The sequence below is a fragment of the Carassius carassius genome, chromosome 23 (genome assembly GCF_963082965.1).
Source record: "Carassius carassius chromosome 23, fCarCar2.1, whole genome shotgun sequence".
Classification (NCBI taxonomy): Eukaryota; Metazoa; Chordata; class Actinopteri; order Cypriniformes; family Cyprinidae; genus Carassius; species Carassius carassius.
The window spans coordinates 1686574-1708360 of NC_081777.1; the positions used below are offsets into that span (position 1 = coordinate 1686574).

A 21787-nucleotide genomic window follows, 5' to 3' on the forward strand; every position below is an offset into this window, starting at 1 on the left:
TTCACTATCTCAACAAATTATGATACTTCATAAGACCAATAAAAGAAACATTTTTAGTGAATTGTTGGCCTTCGTGAAAGTAATGTTCATTTACTGTACATATACTCAATACTTGATATGGGCTACTTTTGCTTTAGTCCATTTTTCAGTCCATTCCTTGTGAAGTTTACTCAATTTCTTGAATCCAGTTTGCTTGACAATCCTCATAAGGCTACGGTTCTCTCGGTTGGTTGTGCATCTTTTTCTTCCACACTTTTTCCTTCCACTCAACTTTCTGTTAACATGCTTGAATACAGCACTCAGTGAACAGCCAGCTTCTTTGGCTAAATGATAAATAAATGAACTTTTCCACAACATTCTAATTTATTGAGATGCACCTGTATACACACACACACACACACACACACACACATTTAATACTGTTAAAATATAATTATACATTAATATACATTCATTAATATAAACTAGTTGTTTATTATTATTATTGATAATAATAATACTAATAATATGTTGTTGTTGTTTTCATCATTATTTCCATTTTTGCTTCATATTTAATCCAAAATTGGGGAACAAAAAAAAAAGTTAAATAAATATTGATTTCAGATTAATTTTGTAATCAGTTGTATTCTTAAATTAGTATTATTATTATTTTAAATAATAACAATTTCTATATTTAAAACATTATCTGAATCAATATAAATAAGTGGTCTGTATTCTCGGTATATACATTAGCAGTTCGTATTCATTCAGAAAAAAATAGCTAAATAATAACATTTTAGAAAATAATAATAATAATAATAATAAAACTAATATTTATTTAAAATGATTATATAATGTAAAATATTGGTATTTTATCCAAATTCAAGTAAATATATAAATATGCTATGCTTATAAAAAAAAATATTATTATTATTTTAATTATAGCATTTCTAACAATCTGAATGCACATTATATATTATGATTCACGAAAGAACAATGCAATATTTTGTTCACCACTTTTGAAAGTTCTTTAGAAAGTGTCATCATCAGATGTGATGTGATGTGATTGCAGCTCCTGCTCAGGTTCCTGCCGGATGGCCAAAGTATGGAGAGATCCAGATCAAGAACCTGAGCGTTCGCTACGACTGCAGCCTGAAGCCCGTCCTGAGACACGTCAGCGCTCACATCCGACCGGGACAGAAGGTCAGTCTGACGCTCTACACAAACACACTCAGCTTTCGCTGGAAGAGCAGATTACATGTGAAGACTGAGTGTTTTATGGCTAGGTGGGAATCTGTGGACGGACAGGGAGTGGGAAATCCTCCTTTTCTCTGGCTCTCTTCAGAATGCTGGACACGATCGAGGGTAACAGGAGCTTCGTAATGATCAAACTCCTCATTTTCTGACCTCTTCTGGGTCTTTGTGACTCCATGGATGTGTTTTGTTCTGAAACAGGGCAAATAGCAATTGATGGGATTGATATCGCCAAGCTTCCTCTGCAGACTCTACGATCAAAGTTTTCCATCATCCTGCAGGATCCCATTTTATTCAGTGGAACGATTCGGTGAGGCTATACACGTTTCTCCACCCTTTTATACTGTATTTTCGATCAGGTTGAGTGTACAAAGACACACAAATCATGCAGTGCGGTCGGCTCTAGTCTTCACTTTTGTTTCTCAGGTTTAATCTGGATCCGGAGAGAAAGGCCACTGATCAGATGCTTTGGGAGGCTCTTGAGATTGCCCAGCTCATGCCAGTTGTTAAAGCTCTACCTGGAGGACTAGGTGAGATCAATCAGTTCAGTTCAGTGTGAAATATGTGACCCTGGAGCACAAAAGCAGTCAGAAGTAGCACTGCTATATCTGAAGCAAAAGCCGCCAATACATTGTAAAGGTCAAAATTATAAAGTTTTCCTTTACGTCAAAAATATGTTGTAAATTTCCTACTGTAAGTTATGTCAAAACATAATTATGGATTAGTTATATGCATTGCAAAGAACTTCATTTGAACAACTTGAACAACTTTAAAGATGATTTTCTCAATATTTAGATTTTTTTGCTCCCTCAGATTCCAGATTTTCAAATAGTTGCATCTCAGACACATATTGACCTCCTAACAAACCAGACATCAATATAAATATTATTTATTCCGTTTATGATGTATAAATCACACAAAAAAAAAAAAAATAATAATAAAGAAAAAAGAGCCTTGTGACTGGTTTTGTGGTCCAGGGTCACATATTACAATTTCTGTGATTAATTTTCAGCATCATTCCTCCAGTCTTCAGTGTCACATGATCTTCAGAAATCAGAATAATATGATGATTTACTGCTCGAGAAACAGTTCTGATTATTATGAAAGTTGAACACAGTTGTGCTGCACAATATTTCAAGTGCAAAATTGCATTCAACTAAAAAAAATAAAAATAAAAACTCATGAAAAGAAATATCATTAATAACTGAGCAACAGCAATAGCTGGTAATAAAAAGGCATATTATTCTGATTTCTGAAGATCATGTGACACTGAAGACTGGAGGAATGATGCTGAAAATACACATAAATAAATTACAGTTTAATACAGATTCACACAGAAAACAGCTGTTTTACATTACAAAAATAATCATTATTCCAATCACTAGACTGGACATGTAAACATCTCATAAATCCATTAATTTGATTGAATAAGAGATTCACACAAACTGTCCGCTCCACAGATGCAATGGTGACAGAAGGAGGAGAGAACTTCAGTCAGGGCCAGCGGCAGCTCTTCTGTCTCGCTCGAGCCTTCATGAGGAAGAGCAGCATCCTCATCATGGATGAAGCTACAGCGTCCATCGACATGGCCACAGTGAGAACAAGGTTCAGCGCTTTGTTTCTCTGGTGCATATAAAGTTCGGTTAACCACCGTCTTTGTTCCTGTAGGAGAGTATTCTGCAGAAAGTAGTCATGACGGCGTTTGCAGACCGAACAGTGGTTACGATAGCAGTGAGTCCCTGCACCATACACAACTACACAGCAGGGGTCTTCAACTCTGGCCCTCGAGGTCCACTTTCCTGCAGACTCGATCAAACTCACCTGGGAGTAACTCTAGTGATCCTGAAGACCCTGATGAGCTGCTTCAGGTGTGTTTGATTAGGATTGGAGCTGAACTCTGCAGGAACGTGAACCTTGAGGACCAGAGCTGAGAACCCCGCTATAAAAGCATTTACAGAACTAAACCTAAAGACTGTCATCTACTCATCCCAATCCACTAAAACCTTAGCAACATTCATGTTAATGTGCTGGATTATACCGAAGTTTATTTCTGACACGGTGTTCAAAAATTAAATAATAATTGCAAATTTTATTTCTCACAATTTATATCTAAAATGATTACTTTTTTCTTGAAATGCTGAGGAAAAAAGTCAGAAGTCTAAAGGTAATTGGTAGTTTATATCTCATAAATCTGACTTTTTTCCACAAATTTTGAGTTAACATTAACATTTATATCCTTTTTCTCACAATTCTATTTATAACATAATTCTGACTTTCCTTTTTACTCGATTAGTTTATATCATATATCTAAGTATACATATATATATATATATACCATAATTCTCACTTTCCCTAATGCTGAGTTTATATCATAATTCTAATTGTATCTCACAATTATTCTTCCACATAATTCTGGCATATTTTCTTCAAATTAAGTTTATATATCATAATTGGCTTTTCTCACTATTCTGAGAGCAAAAGTTTAAAGGTTAGTCTTTTTTTCTTCTTCTCCCAAGTCTGCCTCGTTTCCTAGAATTTGGAGTTAAAAAGCCACAGTTACCTGATCTTTGTTTTACTCTGCGGCAGCATTAAGTTTCAAAGTGTAAAGGGTGAGGCTCACTGTGATGTGATGGCTGGTGTGTTTTGTGTCGGACAGCATCGTGTTCACACCATCCTGGGCTCGGACGTGGTGATCGTGATGAAACACGGCGCTATCTTAGAGTACGATGAACCAGACGTCTTGCTGGAGCAGAAGGACAGCGTTTTCTCTGCATTTGTGCGAGCCGACAAATAAAGATGGATGGAGGCATAATCATGCAATACTCAGATGTGTATGGCTGCATATGCTTTGTGTAATATTTGTACAATTCATATCCTGTAAACTAATAAAATGGTGAATTCCACAATAACCTATTAGAGATCTTAACTAAGGCTCTGTTGTAAAAACATCACAATTTGTGCTTTTTTTAAGAAAGGTTCACTCAGTTCTTTACATACCGACACCCTGTACTTCATAATTCATAATTATCTTAAATAATAATGTCCATCAACATCAACATGGGCGTCACTTCTCACGATTTTTCCATTATCAAATCTTTAAGACAAAAGATGGAGATATAAAACAATTGATTTAAAGATGTCGAATAGATACGTATAGAAAATATTTCACATAGAAAGCAAAATATGTACTCAAATAAATAGTTTGAGCTCATCGGGAGAATTAATTGTGTCATTCACAGAGCTTCATGGGATTGAGCGGAGCCCCTTTGGGATGATTTACCCGTTTCTGTTCTCTGATTGGTAGAGATTTCTTTGCAGAATCATGGGTAATGTAGTTTCCCCCCCAGCAACTTGGCTGTTAAAAATATTACAATTATTTAAACATAATGCTTTAACCAAAGCACACCTTGTAGCTCACAGTAGTTCTGTCTTTACAGATATTTAAGATAACATCGTTCAAAATAACTTCCACTTTGGAGAAAATCAATGGGATTTTTACTTCTGTAACCTGATTGGCTGACGTGTATTGTGGGCGGGGTTAGCATGACAACTAAAACCACTTATAACACCATCAAATAATCAAAATGCATGAAATTGCAATATTTCTGACCTGACACTTCTTGATTTCACAGATGAAAAAGTGGGAAAAAAAAGACACGGTGACTTTTAAATATTTTATTAGGTTATAATTTGCAGAGCTTAAAATATTAAATCGCTTTTAACTTAAAGTATTATTAAAATACATAAAACAAAAGCCAGAACCGAGGAGCCCTGAAAAACGTCAACTAAAACTGAAACGAAAAGGAAAAAGAAAACCAAGAAATAAATTAAATAAAAGGAAAAGTCTGATCTTCTCGTCGCGACACAAACTCTCTGAACAGCGATGAAGGGAGAACTAAAACATCTGTCGCTCTTTTTCTCACACTCTCAGTCGCTCGAAGACAATAGACGCTAAGTGTACATTCTTTTCCATTCACAAATCGTCTTTTCAGAACGAGGCTAGACATGATTACAAGCAGTCCTCCGAACTCAGGACGTTCAGATTCAACAGCAGACAATGGGAATGTCCTTGTCATTCTGGAGGGAGAACGCGTGAAACCCAGGCCCTGGAGCCAAAATGGCGCCCGATTCAACTCGTCTCTCTCTTTACAGTGGTTAACGTGCTAATACGCAACAAGTCTGTCCCATATAAGTCGAGGGAGGATGGGATTGCTATATGATGAGTAAAGTGACACCGAGAGGCTTATGGGTGAGCAGGTAGCATTGACAGCTCTCTCAGTTCCTGAGTGCAAAAGCCTTGAACACACACACACACACACACACACACCCCTTTTACCCTATAAAAATGAAAAAGAAACCTTTAAACCGTACACGAGGACCAGGCCGACACCCTTATCAATCCAAGAGATGGAAAACTGCTGCTTCAAAACAGAAAGCGGAAAACGGGGAGGAAGGAAACTGAAGCATGGTCAGGCGGTTCTCGGTTAAAGGGTTAGACGGCCGCGTCTGAGGTCATTCGGCGCTCCCAACTGGGTCCGAAAGAGAGCAATGTTCAGGTCTGTGAGTCCCAGCAGTCCTTGGCCGGACTCATCTCTCCGTCACGTGGTTCTGTGGCTGAGGGGGCAGCGGCGTGCACAGGGCCTCCGTCAGGTCCTCCATTATCGACGTCTCCTTGGGGTCCATCAGATTGAATTCCCTTATAAATACCACGAAGTGTGTGTAGAGTGTGTTTAGGTGTCCGTGCAGGTCCATGGCCACCGTCTCCTTGTAGTGGGACCAGTAGATGTGGGCCAGAACGTGGAAGAGATACCTGCAGATTTTCTTCACCAGCGAGTCGAAGGTGTTGGGGAACTCTTTACCTGCAGAGAACCAGACCAACTCCATCAGCAACACACAGTTAGACCAAAGAATGTGATGAACGAATGACATGTTTTGCAACAAAGTCTGCATTTGTTTGATTTAAAAATACTGTGAAAATTGTGAAATATTTGTACAATTTCAAACATCTGTTTTCTGTGTGAATCTGTGTTAAAGTGTAATTTATTCCTGTGATGCTCCGCTGTATTTTCAGCATCATTCCTCCAGTCTTCAGTGTCACATGATCTTCAGAAATCATGAAAATATGATGATTTACTGCTCAAGAAACATTTCTGATTATTATCAGTGTTGATGTTGAAAACAGTCGTGCTGCATGATATTTTTGTGGAAACGGCTATACATTTAATTTCAAGGATTCACAGATGAATAGAAAGTTCAAAAGAACAGAATAGAAGACTTATTTGAAATAGAAATCTTTTGTGATATTAAAAACTGTCACTATTGATCAGATGAATGCATCTTTCCTGACCCCAGTAAATATTATCATTTGTATATTTCACGGTCTAACTAGTTAACTAATGGGACCTTATGGTGAAGTGTTAATGTTTAAATGTACAGAATATTGCTAAAAATGTGTGTCTACATCCACTGTGACAGTCTTGATTAGTCTTCTACTAAAACTGGTCATTTGCTTTTAAATAAACACAACAGAAGTGAAGATATATGATTATTTAAGACTAGATTTAAATGTGTAACATATCCATAAATGTTCCTAATAAAGTCCACATGCATCAGCAGGTGGCGCTAGAGACTCACTCACCGTATTTGGTGGGAAAGATGTCCTCATCGGTCACCAGCTTCTGAACTGAACTCATGACGAAATCCACGTACTGCGGCGCTGTGCATTTCGTCTTCTTCCCTTTCTCATCATACCAGAAGTACGTCCTGAGAGACGGAGGTTAGATTGAGACTTCTGCTAGAAGTACAGCATCATCATCGCTTCCCCTTCAATCACTGCTCTTCCACAAATATCCAATCCAAAAAAACCCTTCAGGGAATGTGCAGTGGTTTAACTGGTTAAACGCTGCTGGTTTATAATGTGTGTAATGACATTTGTAGTGAAAACCAATAGAATGAATCAATGAATGATGCATTTATATTTAGAATGACTGTGATGGTTCCTATCGTTTTTTTGCAGCAGCACTCATCTATTCCTCTGGTATTACAGAAGCACGAAATCAAACACAATCTGACTTTGTTGTTGTACGGTCAGATCTCTCCCTGAGGTCTGAGGTCAGAGGTCGCGTCTCTGAGAGTTAATAATGCATCACTCACGTGCTGCAGGCGGTCATGGCCGGACACGTGTCTCCGGTGCAGAACTCAGAGATGGTGCTGTACTGCAGGTTGATGAGGTTGAAGAACGTCGTGGCTAGAGGATCACACACAGATGACGCCAAGATTAAGAAACGATAAAACACAGCCATCAACTCATAAAAATCAGTTTCTAAAAATCAGCAAAAATCTTTCCATCTTTTCATTTGTTTTATATTTTTAGAAATTGATGCACATATGCATGTTTAATAAAATTGCATGTACAATTATAACAGTATTACATACATTCCCGCTGAGGTTTGCAAAACACAGCTAGTAACTAGACACAACAACAGCAGACGGTCAGCCGCGGTTGAGGTCAAGGGTCGGCCGTTGCCAGATTAAAAACAACCAACATACACCGCAACAAGAGAAAATACCTAACGTTTGTTTCCTCTGTATTCCTAGAATTCCTATTTCCCAAAAAATGAGTAAAGTAAACTACTGATTACATTTCACAGATTAGAAATGCTGTTCTTGGATCACTTTTTGACTTTTAAAAGCATTTCAGGACAATAGACAACAATACGATATTAAAAAGTGCATTGTGAATGTAATGTCTATTGCAGGATTAATTCTATACGAGGTGATGCGAGTCACTCACTGTTGCAAGCGAGCCATTCGTTCAGGTCGATCTCTCTGGGCAAGACCACCAGCTCCTTGAGGTCGAAGTCGACGACTCTTACTTTGGTGTATTCTGCCTCCAGGTAAAGCTTCTTCTCCTCGGCGGGCGGCTTCTTTCCATTGGGCTTCCCCTTGCCCTTCCTGCACGAGACGAAACCAGGGCAAACAGAGGTTACTCAAATGTAATGCCACATAATGATAGAGCTGGGAACGATGTCTGCAACTCTTTAGAGCAGCAAGAAACAAAAAATAAATCTACTACTAATGATAAATGTAATGCATCTATGTATTGGAATGGATTAATGTGTATTATCTAATTAATCAGTATTCATGCATATGTGCATAAAAAAAAAAAGAATCTATATAAAATAATAACCCTGAAATGTCCAAAAATAAATAAATTATTTGAAAAATCATTGCATATATTGCAAATATTCAGCATTGTGTGTATGTGTGGAGCTGGTCCATTATGTATTACATAGGGACACCTCGTGCGTCGCAGCAAACTACACAACGATCTGTGCACATCCGTTTTTCCACTGCAGGTTTGCTTCGTTAACCGTGGCCTGTAATTAGCACAGTAAACCACAGACATCTAGGCTTTTCCTTCCACATCTATTTTTAGCGCAGGCGGGTTGTATTACCGTCCGAGCCAGCGCCTCCCACCACACCCATCTCACGCTTCAAACACCCCAATACAGCAAACACACTACACTCTAACACACAAGAGCTACTTTCATGGAAAACAAGAGCTTTAAGAGCCAACAATTACCTCACAGCACCTTAAACACACACAAGACTGCTGACAGGAGAGGCTTTGTAAATCAAGCTTTCATACAAAACCACTCTGACAAACCTTTACTGTCATGATGACCGAGTGGACCAAGAACAATGTGCTAACAGAGCAACATTGTGTTCATGCCATTTACTTCATCTGTGGGGAGTACAATTATGCATTTTTCAACAATAAATTGTAGTGGAAATATAATTCTGTTACGAAACGAAAAACTAAACTATACTAAACCTAAACTTTAAACTAAACCTAAACTTAAACTAAACTAAACCTAAACTTTAAACTATACTAAACCTAAACTTTAAACTAAACCTAAACTTAAACTAAACTAAACCTAAACTTTAAACTATACTAAACCTAAACTTTAAACTAAACCTAAACTTAAACTAAACCTAAACTTTAAACTAAACCCAAACTTAAACTAAACTAAACCTAAACTTTAAAATAAACCCAAACTTTAAACTAAACCCAAACTTAAACTAATCCCAAACCTAAACTAAACTTTAAACTAAACCCAAACTTAAACTAAACTGAACCTAAACCCAAAGTTAACTAAACCAAAACTAAAACTAAACTATACTAAACTTTAAACTAAACCTAAACTAAAACAAACTAAACTATACTAAACCTAAACTTTAAACTAAACCCAAACTTGAACTAAACTAAACTAAAACTCTAAACAAAACTTTATATTTTATAGTTTATATTTTATAGTTTAAACTAAACTAAATTAACTAAACTATCAGCTGGAAATTATAGCTCCAAAAACATGTTTGGGTCTTTTGGATGTGCGTACCTTTTTGCAACTCTTCGATATTAAAAGGTTTACATAAAAAAAATTGTAATTATTAAATTTTATTACATTTATTGGCAATTAAATAAAATATATTTTTAGTTTGATAAAGTTTGCAACAACATCAATTCTATTACACAAATGCCTACTTTAAGGTTTGGTTTTCAGCAAAGTGCATCCAGAGTTTTAATTTCAGTGCATCACTAATACTAATAATAATAATAATAATAATAATAATAATAATAATAATACTAATGATAGTTTTCCTGTTAATATTTATTATTTGAAATACACATACTAGGTTACTATGCCAGTGTTAATTGACCACTGATTATAATCTGTTATATTCTGAATTACTAGTCATATTGTTATATGGAATCATTTGCTTCATACATCAGCAAGATAATGACATATGAGCAGAACAATTCTCATATCAGCTGTGTTTCTTATATATCATAGTTTGTTGTTTTTATCCAACAGCACGGCAGTCCAATAACAGCAGTGTGGTATAAAGCCGTGTCTGTGTCCATCTGAAAGGACAGACCGGCCGCTCTCCAGTCAGCTGCTCCCATGTTGTTTGACTCCGGGGCCCGGGGCCAGTTCAAGCTCTCCACACAGAGAGTGGCCTTGTTGCTTTAATGAAGAGGCCCGACCTAAAGCCTCAGCCAGAGGCCAGCACTGCTAAACACACAGAGCCTCAGGTCCACACGCTGACCACTAACACACACCGAGTCTGCAGCGACCGCACAGATGGTCTCGGCCGTTCTGTGGAGGACTACCTGAAGCACCATAAAAGAACATTTAGATCTAAAGAAACATAAATATTGGGTATCATTTGTGACCCCGGACCACAAAACCAGTCATAAGGGACAATTGGAATCTCTCCATCTGGAATCTGAGAGTGCAAAAAAAAAAAAAAATTAAAGTTGTTCAAATGAAGTTCTTAGCAATGCATATTACTAATCAAAAAATATATATTTTGATATATTTACGGTAGGAACTTTACAAAATGTCTTCATGGAACATGATCTTTACTTAATATCCTGATGATTTTTGGCATAATAGAGAAATAGATAATTTGGACCCATACAATGTATTGTTGGCTATTGCTACAAACATCCCTTTGATACTGATATGAACACCGATATGAATTGATTTTCCAGTTTGCAGCTTACAGAAATTCCCTCCGTCTTGGATTTTTTTGTTTCCTTTTCAGTCCATTTAGACAAACAGTTCCTTATTCCTGGAAAAGCATGGCACTGAAGCCAGGAAGTGCCCTCTGGAAACAGCGTTTAGGGGGAAGTGATTGTGAGGGAGTTTAATGGTGCGTTTCATCTCGAAGGCACGTCATGAATGTCAAGAGTACGAGGACAATCAGCAGGAGAAACCTGGAGTGCACAATCCCTTATTTCAGGGGTTCACAAACTTTGTTTTGTAAAACTTTGTCAAGTTTTTTTTTTGTTTTGAATTTGACACTGAAACCAATTAAAATATCTTTTGGGGTCTCTTTTTTTCAATGATTAAAATGAAGAGAATATATTTATGCTGTCAAATATTTCATGCTACTCTAGAAGTTACCAAATTTTATCTCTTAATTAAAATTCTGCACTTTTGAATGCTCAAACCCTTGAGCTTCTAACATTTCAAACCCTTAAGCTTTTATGTTGAAGAATAACTGGTAAAATTCTGTAAACTTCTCTTTAATCTCATTAGACATGCAACTGTATTAAACTTTCATATAACAATGCTAAATTGCAACTTTATTTTGCTGAATTGTGCATTTGATTTTACAAATTATAAACAACCCTGCATCATCTGACCGTGATTTAAGGGCATTTTTGGTTTGTTAATAGTTTTCCAAATTTGATTTTGCATTGAATCTTTAAGGTCAGTTTTTTTATTCTTTGTAATGATAAATTGCTCGTTCACTGTACAATCACATCTGTCTGCCATTCATGCAATGTTCTAAGAGAGACAGAAACGAAGGAGGATTCAAACACTTGACCAGCTGCAAGTCCAAAGGCGTTCAGAGCAACTGCTGTCCGACAGTTAAAGAACACAGCTTCAATCTACAATCACAAATTCACTTCAAATTCGGTTTCAAATTTAAATCCCACTTTTTTTTTTTTGCAGTGCTGGAGAGCTGGAAGAGCTCAGGTACAAGATGCAATGATGCAAATTTACACACCATTAAAAAGTAACAAAATAACATATTTTAGGTAAATTAATGGGCATAGAAGAAGAAGAAAAAAAAACTCTCGCTGCTTTTATTTTTATTTATTTATTTTTTCTGAATTGCACAAACAATTTTATATGCTGCACTACATGATTTGCTTGTTGTTTTTACACACAACATTTTTTAAATGTTACGTTTTCAACCTACACAATAATTGTAACCATATACTAACAGTATTTTTAGTTTACACTTGCCTTTCCATTTCCTGTATTCATATACTGTACAGATCAAAGGTCTTTTGAGATTATAGCAGAAGCTTTTTCATTCCTGCTCTTCCACACAATGATAACCATCTTGACTTTTCCTGTTCCTCATGTAAGAAGCTCTGAAGCACTCAACATCTGGTGGCTTTACAAAACGTACAAAAAAAGCGGTGCTGAAAATCATGATCTATTTGCAGAAACCGCTACTTACCTCACTCACACACACACACACACACACACACACACACATACACGTGAACACACACACGTGAACACACACACGTGAACACACACACACACACACGTGAACACACACACACACACGTGAACACACACACACACACACACACACGTGAACACACACACACACACACGTGAACACACACACACACACACACACACACACACACACACACGTGAACACACACACACACACACGAACACACACACACACACACACACACGTGTGAACACACACACACACACACACACGTGTGAACACACACACACACACACACACACACACGTGTGAACACACACACACACACACACACACACGTGTGAACACACACACACACACACGTGTGAACACACACACACACACACACACGTGTGAACACACACACACACACACACACACACACGTGTGAACACACACACACACACACACACACACGAACACACACACGTGAACACACACACACACACACACACACACACGTGTGAACACAAACACACACACACGTGTGAACACACACACACACACACACACACACACACACGTGTGAACACACACACACACACACACACGTGTGAACACACACACACACACACACACACACACGTGTGAACACACACACACACACACACGTGTGAACACACACACACACACACACGTGTGAACACACACACACACACACACACGTGTGAACACACACACACACACACACGTGTGAACACACACACACACACACACACGTGTGTGACACACACACACGTGACTTCCCTGAAGTCTAGCAGGTTAGAAACGTGTGCATTTAGACAGCGTTCTTTCTTTTTTTATATAAATTTTCACCAACAAAAATACTTCCAAACATAGCCACATCAGTGTTTAATAGCAAGTTTAATCGCAATGGCTGACTTATTAACAGTGACTTGCTGCCACCTACTGGCGGTTTTAATTTCACAAAGTATCTTTTCATTTTTTAATCATTTCAAATATCAAAACTTTAGTTATGCATTTGTAGCAGCTGCAAGTTAAATGCATTCATGTTGTGCCAAAACAGCACCGATGGAAGGGGAAGTTTCTGTGTGTGATTTACCAACAATGTACAAATTAAAGAACACCGATTCAACATTTCATTTTCATCTCAAATGTTAGAAAAATGCATTGTGTAGTTCACCTGAATACTCTCCTTCCATCAATTTTGCGTCTGAAAGGGAAACTCCTGAAAAATGCATATTCAGTAAGGTCAGCCGCAAAAATAAACGGCAAAAGACGGTTAGCGCTGATGCAAGCTGTAAGTAAAACTGTCCCAAAATTTAAAAAATAAAATAAATAAAACGGCTTTATACAGGTTAAAAATATCCATAAAAAGGTAAAAATCAATTTTAATTCATTGGAAAAAATATATATATCTGTCACTGACGTGAACCACCACAGAATATGAAGAATATAAAAAGACTTCAAGATACAAGTCAAGATACCAGCACAATATCACACTCAAATTAGTCTGATTATCCCAGAAAATATGGAGATTTTCCTGCAGATGACCGCTCCATGTGGTCTGATTTCTGACCAGCCTGCGTTTGTCCATTTATGGTTAATAAAACCGGCTCTGGCACACTTCTTTTCCTCAGAACAGTCTCTTGCCATCATGCCTGTGGTTTTCAGGAAAGTCAAATGATGCAATAGACGTTTCGACTTAATCACTGTTCCCAACTTCCTTCCCGGGATCACAATCTAACAATGAACTACAGACTCCCGAAAGGAAACACAGATGCAGAGATGTAGAATGCAGACAGACATGAAGTCTGAGAAGGCATTTCTGATGCTCTTTGTGGGAACAAGACGAGCTCAGCTGTTATAAATGACTGTGTAAGATACGATCAGGGACTGGTGTTGCTCTCAGACAGTGAAATGTGAAAAGTTTGTGCAATTAGGAACGTTTGTCTGGGTCGGAATCAAGCCTATTTTTATTCCCAGGGCATGTTCTCTGGCAAATACTCATAAGCTACATTATGGTTGAAAAACGATGAAAAACATTCCACTGACTCGCTGACGCATTTTCCTACTTTCAAGAGTCAAGATGGAGAAAAAAAAATGCATTCCGTGCTTTATTAATGCATTATGCAAAATCCAAAAAAGCATGGTATTTGACTAAAGTAGAAGTACTTGATGCATAAAACCACAAAAGGCATAGTGTGACATCTTGATCCACTATTTTTTATTTTTTTGCAACTTGGTGCATTTATATAAACCAGCATCTCAAGCAGAATCTCAAATATTTAAACTATTCAAAACCTGAGAATCGTACGTACAAACTGACCTTCATGCTCAGAAAAATGCCAAACACGTCAGGAATAAACCTGACTGAAGGAGTAGAAAAACATGCCTTAAATCCCAAATTAATAAACAAGCATTTTAATGGGCGTGAAAGAAGAAAGCAGTGTGTTTTAATTTGCTAACTGGGTTAATCCTTTCGTCCCATTGCAAGACTTAAAAGGCAAAGTCACTTAGCAAAGCTCTTCAAACTAGGGAGTCTCCACATATTTCCTCAGACGCTGATCCCACCTAAAACACATTAGCAAATCTGCGAGGTTAAGTTGAGCCGATATGAACCAAGAAACAGCTTTCTGACTCCAGACCGACTGACCAATGCTCCAGGCCTGAAAAAGTGTCATTTAAAACACTATTATAGAAACATCAAATTAGGCCTTTCTCTGAAAAGCCACAGTCTGTGGGAACGCAGGAACGCCAAGACTGTTTTTCAAGAGACTAAAATTAGATGCTTTAGTACACAGCTGTAAAAGAGCAGTGGTTTATTTCATTCTTGGTATGGTATAATTGCATTTATCAAGTATGCAATAATTAGAGTTGATCGGTTACAAACACTTATGCTGAAGAAATATGCTGTAAAATGAAAACACAAGGACACCGGAGAGTTATGTCTGGTCGTGATAATCTCTGAAATCCCTGACAAACACGCTGTATGTGATCAGTGCTCATTGCAGCTGCGCACACAGAATGGGAGTTTGTTCAACGATTAACTGACAGACAGAAAGAGCTCTCTTCTTCACAGCTCACCTGACTGTACCTGTTCACTTATTCACTAAAACACTGCACCTGAGCATCAGTCAACAAGAAATTAGAGTGCATTGTAATCTGGAAAACACACAGCCTAAATTTAGTGATTAAACCGCATTCTGGGTAAAAAGTGCAAATAAATGAGAAATAAAGCATTTGGATGCGTTTCAAAAAATACTGTGCTGCCTACCTAGAAGCATTCCAGGGACTACATCCAAATGCATATTATATCTTATGATATGTGGGGTCCAAAAGTCTGAAACTACATGCCAAAACAAATGTAGTAAATAAATAAAATCAAGCTGCTAATTGTAATGCTAGTATTTATTTATTAGATTTTTTTTATCTCTCTATAATCCATTTTCATGGAAATTTGTCTTTTTGTCTCTGGTACAACACACACACACACACACATACAAACAAAATAATAATAAAAAACAATAATGATAAATATTCAAACTGATTGACAAAATATAGAAGAAATTTTTTTCATCATTTAATTTTCTTTAAAACATGGTGCTTTTTGTAAGTTGTTGCTGATTCAATGCATACTGCATTTTACTTATTTTTATAAAAAAAAAATACAAATGTCTATATTCATATTAGCTACACTTTCAACAACACAAACGGTGACTGCAGGTATCTGACCGCAACAGTTCAATAAATTGAGACTAAACTCATTACTAGATGGACTCAGAATAAAAGCTGTATCACACACATCAAAATAACTCTTCTTTTGGGAACTTTTAAAGCACATTCGACATAATTTATATATAAACCACATATATGGTGTCTAAAAATACCGGTGCACCTTTTGGTCCACTGACACAGAAATAACCGCGCTGGCCCAGCCGCAATTCTGTCTAATAATAACTTCTCTATATGAGCCCCATGGGGAAATATAGCATATCATTAAAGCCAGAAGAACCTGACAAACATGCAAATGACACGCACAATAAAGGTGCGCTGCTAACAATTAAAAGTAAGTGGAAAGTTGATTCCATCACATTGGCTTCCAGAGCAGTGCACTGCGAAGAACTTGAGAGAGAAATCACTGCAATCATTAGAGGAGCACAGGAGACCGATAAAGATACCTCAGCACTTTGCCAACCGCCTGAAGGACCATTTTACAGCTTAATCCATTTTTTGGTGATCTCTGCATGAGAGTGCTGTCATCTTCGACCTTGTTTCCAAACGCCTCTGAACGTGATCATAGATTCTGATGAAGTGAACCCAGAGTTTGCTCTGCTGTGCTTCTCCTGCAGCTGAACTTCTGGCCAATCGCAGAGCGGATGGGAGGGGCCAAGGCACAATGTTTGGAATGTAGGAAACCTCATGCATGTGACTCTCTCACACACTGGATGCAGAGAACCATGTGCTCCATCTGGGTACAGTAGAGCTGGATTTCCCCCAAAACACACTGGGGAACAAATGGATATGATTCCTGGATTTCTACTGGAATAATATAATATAATTAATCAAAAATAGGTATTTGAACTTATCAAATCATGATATGGACTATCTGTTAATATTAAGCCGGAAACAGTCTATCTAAATATGAATCCTGCATGTTCTGCGTGTCTCTGTTAATGAATGGCGCAGAAGCGCATCTTCCTTTATCACACACACTGAAGCGCGCGTGACGTTCGCGGTAATGTCAGCATCTGCTTTCTCACTAAATAAGGAAATGAACACATGAACATCATCTCCAGAACTGCTCTGACAGTCACTTAATGAGCATTTGACCGATTGATTTGAGTAAAACTAGCGTCACATCACATATACAGAACTGTAAAGGTACGCCAACCCGTCAAAATAAAAGTCCGGTTTAGTTTCGCTATTGCGGTTTAGTACCAAAAAGTTAATTTTGCTTAATTTTCAATAATTAAAAGATAAATTTAATTAATGTTTTAGGTGTTTAATGTGCATCTCAGAAAATGCTTTATTTAAAACCCCAACTGAATGGCACTTAAATGCACTTAATTCATCTGTCAACTTTATTGTCATTGTTCACAGTACAAGTACAGACAGAGAAACAATGGGTAATAATTAAATGTTTATTTTTGATGTATGCATTGCATTCTATGCATTTAAAAAATAAAAAAAATTAAAATTCTAAAAAAGGAAACTTAGTTGTTCATTTTAAGAGACCCAGGAGTCTTATTTTCTCTTGCATAATTAATATTTATTATATAAGCAAAAACACATTTTATCCGATTACTCTATTAACCGATGGAATTTTTGGTAGAATATTCGATTACTAAAATATTTGATAGCTACAGCCCTAATAATCATCATATATATTAGGGGTGCACAATATATCGGCCACCATATCGGTAGACAAATAAAAAAATTTGCCGATACAGCCGAACATTAAAAAAAAAAAGTGAAATCATTTGACATTGAAACATACTTATACTTTAGAAGACAAAGTATTTTACACAAATAAATATTTAATAAAAATATAATTAAAAAAAGAAGTAACCAACAGGGCACTCTGTATTCTGTGAAGTTTGTCTGCATATTTTTGTACATAAGTTGTAATATTATATTTATGTTGTATAAATATGTGAATATTTGATGCGTTTCCCTGTGTTGAATAAGCACTTCAGTTTACCGGTGTTCATTCAGCTCTTCAACTTCAGCACACGCATCTTGAACTGCAATGCACAACATTAAAAACTATAACTGGGAATGTCATACACATAATGGGCCCTATTTTAATGATCTAAGTGCAAAGTGTAAAGCACATGGCACAGGTGCATTTGGAGCGTGTCCAAATCCACTTTTGCTATTTTAACGATGGAAAAATGGTTGGCGGGGCACATGGTCTAAACGGGTTGTCCCTATTCTCTTAATCAAGTAATCAAATTGCTGTTTTTTGGGCGTAACATGCAAAAACCAATTAGAGTCTCATCTTCCATTCCCTTTAAGAGCCAGTTGCGCTCGTGACATGACGGATTTGCTATTTACATGGTGGGTTTAAGAAAGCGCAAAGATAGAACGCGTCTCTGAGATTTAACGAAGCTCCTCCTGTGCGAGCAAATAGATAGCCTAATTCTGATACATGTGATGACTATCCATTATGACACACATATATATATATATTTTGGCCTACAAAAAATTCTTATGCATTGCAATCCTTTAATTTGTAATATTTGGCATGTGTGTGTACTGCTGTGCGTCCCTGTGTTTAATAAGCAGTGTGTACGCGTGTTGTGGACCCGCCTATACTAACACGCTCTTGAAATAAAGAAAAAACACTATTATACTATAGTCTATTTTCAGCTCTTTAAAATAGCAATGTGCCTGAATACACCTCTTTTTTAGACCAGCATGCCCATGGGCGCAAAAATTAGTGCAAATGCATTTGCTAATTAATCGACGTGATGCTGGACGGGAAAATGCTAATGGCGCCGGACTGAAACTAGCAAACACACTTGCGTCGCATTGCATGTATTATAGGGCCCAATATTATAAAGGGAATATTACAGTAATAAAAATGTTGTGAATTATTTGGGTTTGTTTGCCGTGTTTCAGCACGTCGCTACAGGAAGAGCCAAGAGCGTGTCCACGACACATCTGACTATTCAGGGTTAGTTGCGCAGGTGCATTGCAATATTGGAAATACTGTAGGCTACTTAGGTTTTAAACAATGAAGGCGAGCCAGTCGATATCATACAAACAACGTGCAAACTTTGTGCAAGTCAAACTTATGCCATTGAACATCTTTCACCATGATAGTGAAAGCAAAAACTGACGGCGCTTTCGGCATCTAATATGGTATATATAATAATTTTAATTTATTTTTTTGAAAGTTGGTGCATAAAATAAAGCTGCCCTTTTGTTTCATTGATAAAGTGTTACAGAAGTGTAACAATTGTATTTAGGCTATAGCCAGAACATAACAGGCTTACATTAATTGGAAATGCCAAATACTCTTAATAATGACAATATTTAATGATTTTGACAATATCTGACAATATCAATTATCGTCTTTCAACACACTCCATCGTCTTTTATTAAAATATATCAATTTCACTTACACAGTCATAAAATGTATGCGCATTAGCAAAAGAATGAACAAAAGTGTTTTTTTTTTATTTTTTAATGCTTCTATATTGATTAGGGTGCATCATGACACCGCTGTAATATGTTAACAACTACCAATGAATCATTTACGTAACAGGTTGTTTCAGCGCATGTTGTGACGTACTGGATGCTGCTCTTGCGCAGCAGATTATTATACAATATAACTCACAGTGGAACATCAGGCTGGAATTTTCCTTTAGAGCTCGAAGGCATGTTCAGACTCGACATTGGAGAGCTAGAAGGGCCAGTCTGGCCCCGGGACTAGTATTTTAGTCCTCTAACAGCATGCCAAGACAGACAAACACATGCTAGAGACTCACAGTCTCTCTGGCTCTGTGCTACACCCTCTTTACATGTTCTGCTAATATATAAAATGAAAATAAGCATGCATACCCTCTATATATATATATATATATATATATATATATACAGTACATGTATAGAAGACAGCTTATTTTTAGGCATCCATGAAGCATATAAATGAAGGTCAAAATGCTAAAAGAGTTAATATACTGGCTGATTCTTTCAATCCAAACACAGCCTTCAATTATTACTGCATAAGCCTTAAAAGGTCAGCCTGAAATAAATGCTGGAAAAAGAGAGTGGAAAAAGTTGTAGGTGGACGTCAGGTTGTAGGTGGGAGTGGTGAAATAATGAGGTCTGTGTGAGCGCCGAATCTTCACAAGCAGTGTTTGTCCAGGAGGGCAAAAAAACCAGAAGCAGGGGGCAGACAGAGGAGGCTTTCATTGCCTCTACAGGTGAGAGAAAATGAAAGAGCAGCTCACGAAAGCAGTGACGCAAACGTGTAGATGCTGCGTTGCAGTGAATGTTTTCTTTGTAAACTCAATGCTGTAGGAATTTAAGATCTGTTGACTTTTATGTTTGTGGTTTGTGGTGAAGATCTGTCAGTTTCAGAGTGTGTTTAAATTAATTATATGATTAATTATTAGATATTAATGTTCTGCATTTCTGAAGATGACCAGAAGAATGAAGCATTTAATATCAGGTTTATAATCAATGGGATTTAACCCTGAATGCACATGAACGTGTCTGCGCTGCTATGAATGAATGAAACTCCAAAAACGTGCAGAAACATGGGGAACTAAACTAAAAAAAATTCACACTGTTTTATTATGACAGTGTTCTCATTATAATGTTAAGTATATTAGAGTCCCAGTGATAGCTATAAATATTCAGCATTGTTGTTCGCGCTGATAACAAGATTTACACAATATAAGACCACTTAAGTGCACTTGGAGAGAAGCTTTCATGACTGTTTCTTAACACACTTAAGTAGACTTTTAAAAAGTGGACCTTGTAATAACGTCAAATTAAAACATCAAAGTACATTTTAGGTAATTGTTTTAATCATCTTTTGTCATGTTTTCACTTATTTAGATCGACTAAAGTACTAAAGCACATGTAAAGTGCTAGAATACATTTTTCACCGTAGTGTGTTGCTAGACATTACATTGAATTTAATATTTATATTTGAATATAAAATTTTACTCGATCATTACCAATGTAGTTATAATATATTTAAATACATGACACTGTTTCTATAGAAATGACATTTAGAAAAGTATATTTTAGTTGATCATAAATGCTTGTCAGCACATTCAGTTGTAACTTTAACAATATTTCGAAGACAATAGAAGAAGAAATAACAACTTTAACTATAAATCAATACATACTGAAAACTGTTCATACTTAAGTATTCTTTTAAGGCATATTTCCTCCAAAACAATAATACTTGCACTCTGTGCTGCAGATGTTCACAGCTAACATGTTTAGAGCTTAATTAGGCTATAATTTACACTCCTGACCCTGCAGCAGGGCGACTGGGTAGCATAGTCGTGGGTCAAAACACCGCTCTTCTGTTCCGATCAAAACATTAAACAGGTTCTCCCCACTCAGTGATGCACCCACTGAGAAACCTGATGAAAGTGCTCTAGTTATTGGTGATTCTATTGTACGGAACGTGAATATAGAGACACCAGCCACCATAGTCAAATGTTTACCGGGAGCCAGAGCGCCTGACATCTTGGCAAATTTAAAAGTGCTGGCTAATGCTAAACGTAAATACAGTAAGATTGTTATTCATGCCGGCGCTAATGATGTTCGACTTCGCCAGTCGGAGATCACTAAAAATAACATTAAAGAGGTGTGTGAACTTGCAAGCACGATGTCAGACACTGTAATATGCTCTGGTCCCCTCCCTGCTTACCCTGGTGACGAGATGCATAGCAGATTGTCATCACTCAATGGCTGGATGTCTAAGTGGTGCCCACAGAATAACATAGGTTTCATAGACAAT

The 21787-nt window shown here is 37.0% G+C and overlaps 2 protein-coding genes across 6 annotated transcripts in view; one reads left to right on the forward strand and one right to left on the reverse strand.

The window, feature by feature from the left end:
• abcc8b (ATP-binding cassette, sub-family C (CFTR/MRP), member 8b) overlaps window positions 1-4130 on the forward strand; it is a 28922-nt gene extending 24792 nt beyond the window's left edge. For all 4 annotated transcript variants that reach the window (XM_059505923.1, XM_059505925.1, XM_059505924.1 and 1 more), the window contains 7 exons: window positions 1052-1182; window positions 1266-1344; window positions 1435-1543; window positions 1660-1763; window positions 2694-2827; window positions 2902-2964; window positions 3890-4130. In XM_059505923.1, the coding sequence (XP_059361906.1) occupies window positions 1052-1182; window positions 1266-1344; window positions 1435-1543; window positions 1660-1763; window positions 2694-2827; window positions 2902-2964; window positions 3890-4027 (758 nt within the window). In that variant the 3' untranslated portion in view covers window positions 4028-4130. The remainder of the gene's footprint in view (window positions 1-1051; window positions 1183-1265; window positions 1345-1434; window positions 1544-1659; window positions 1764-2693; window positions 2828-2901; window positions 2965-3889) is intronic.
• Window positions 4131-4893: 763 nt separating this feature from the next.
• Window positions 4894-21787, reverse strand: part of mob2b (MOB kinase activator 2b) — a 37475-nt gene continuing 20581 nt past the window's right edge. The window contains exons 1-5 of one of the 2 annotated variants that reach the window (XM_059505928.1): window positions 16473-16607; window positions 8027-8187; window positions 7387-7480; window positions 6872-6996; window positions 4894-6092 (exon numbers count right to left, since the gene is read on the reverse strand). In XM_059505928.1, the coding sequence (XP_059361911.1) occupies window positions 5821-6092; window positions 6872-6996; window positions 7387-7480; window positions 8027-8187; window positions 16473-16540 (720 nt within the window). In that variant the 5' untranslated portion in view covers window positions 16541-16607 and the 3' untranslated portion in view covers window positions 4894-5820. Of the gene's footprint in view, window positions 6093-6871; window positions 6997-7386; window positions 7481-8026; window positions 8188-16472; window positions 16608-21787 lie in introns of those variants that run through there. The other variant, XM_059505929.1, reaches the window with a different exon arrangement.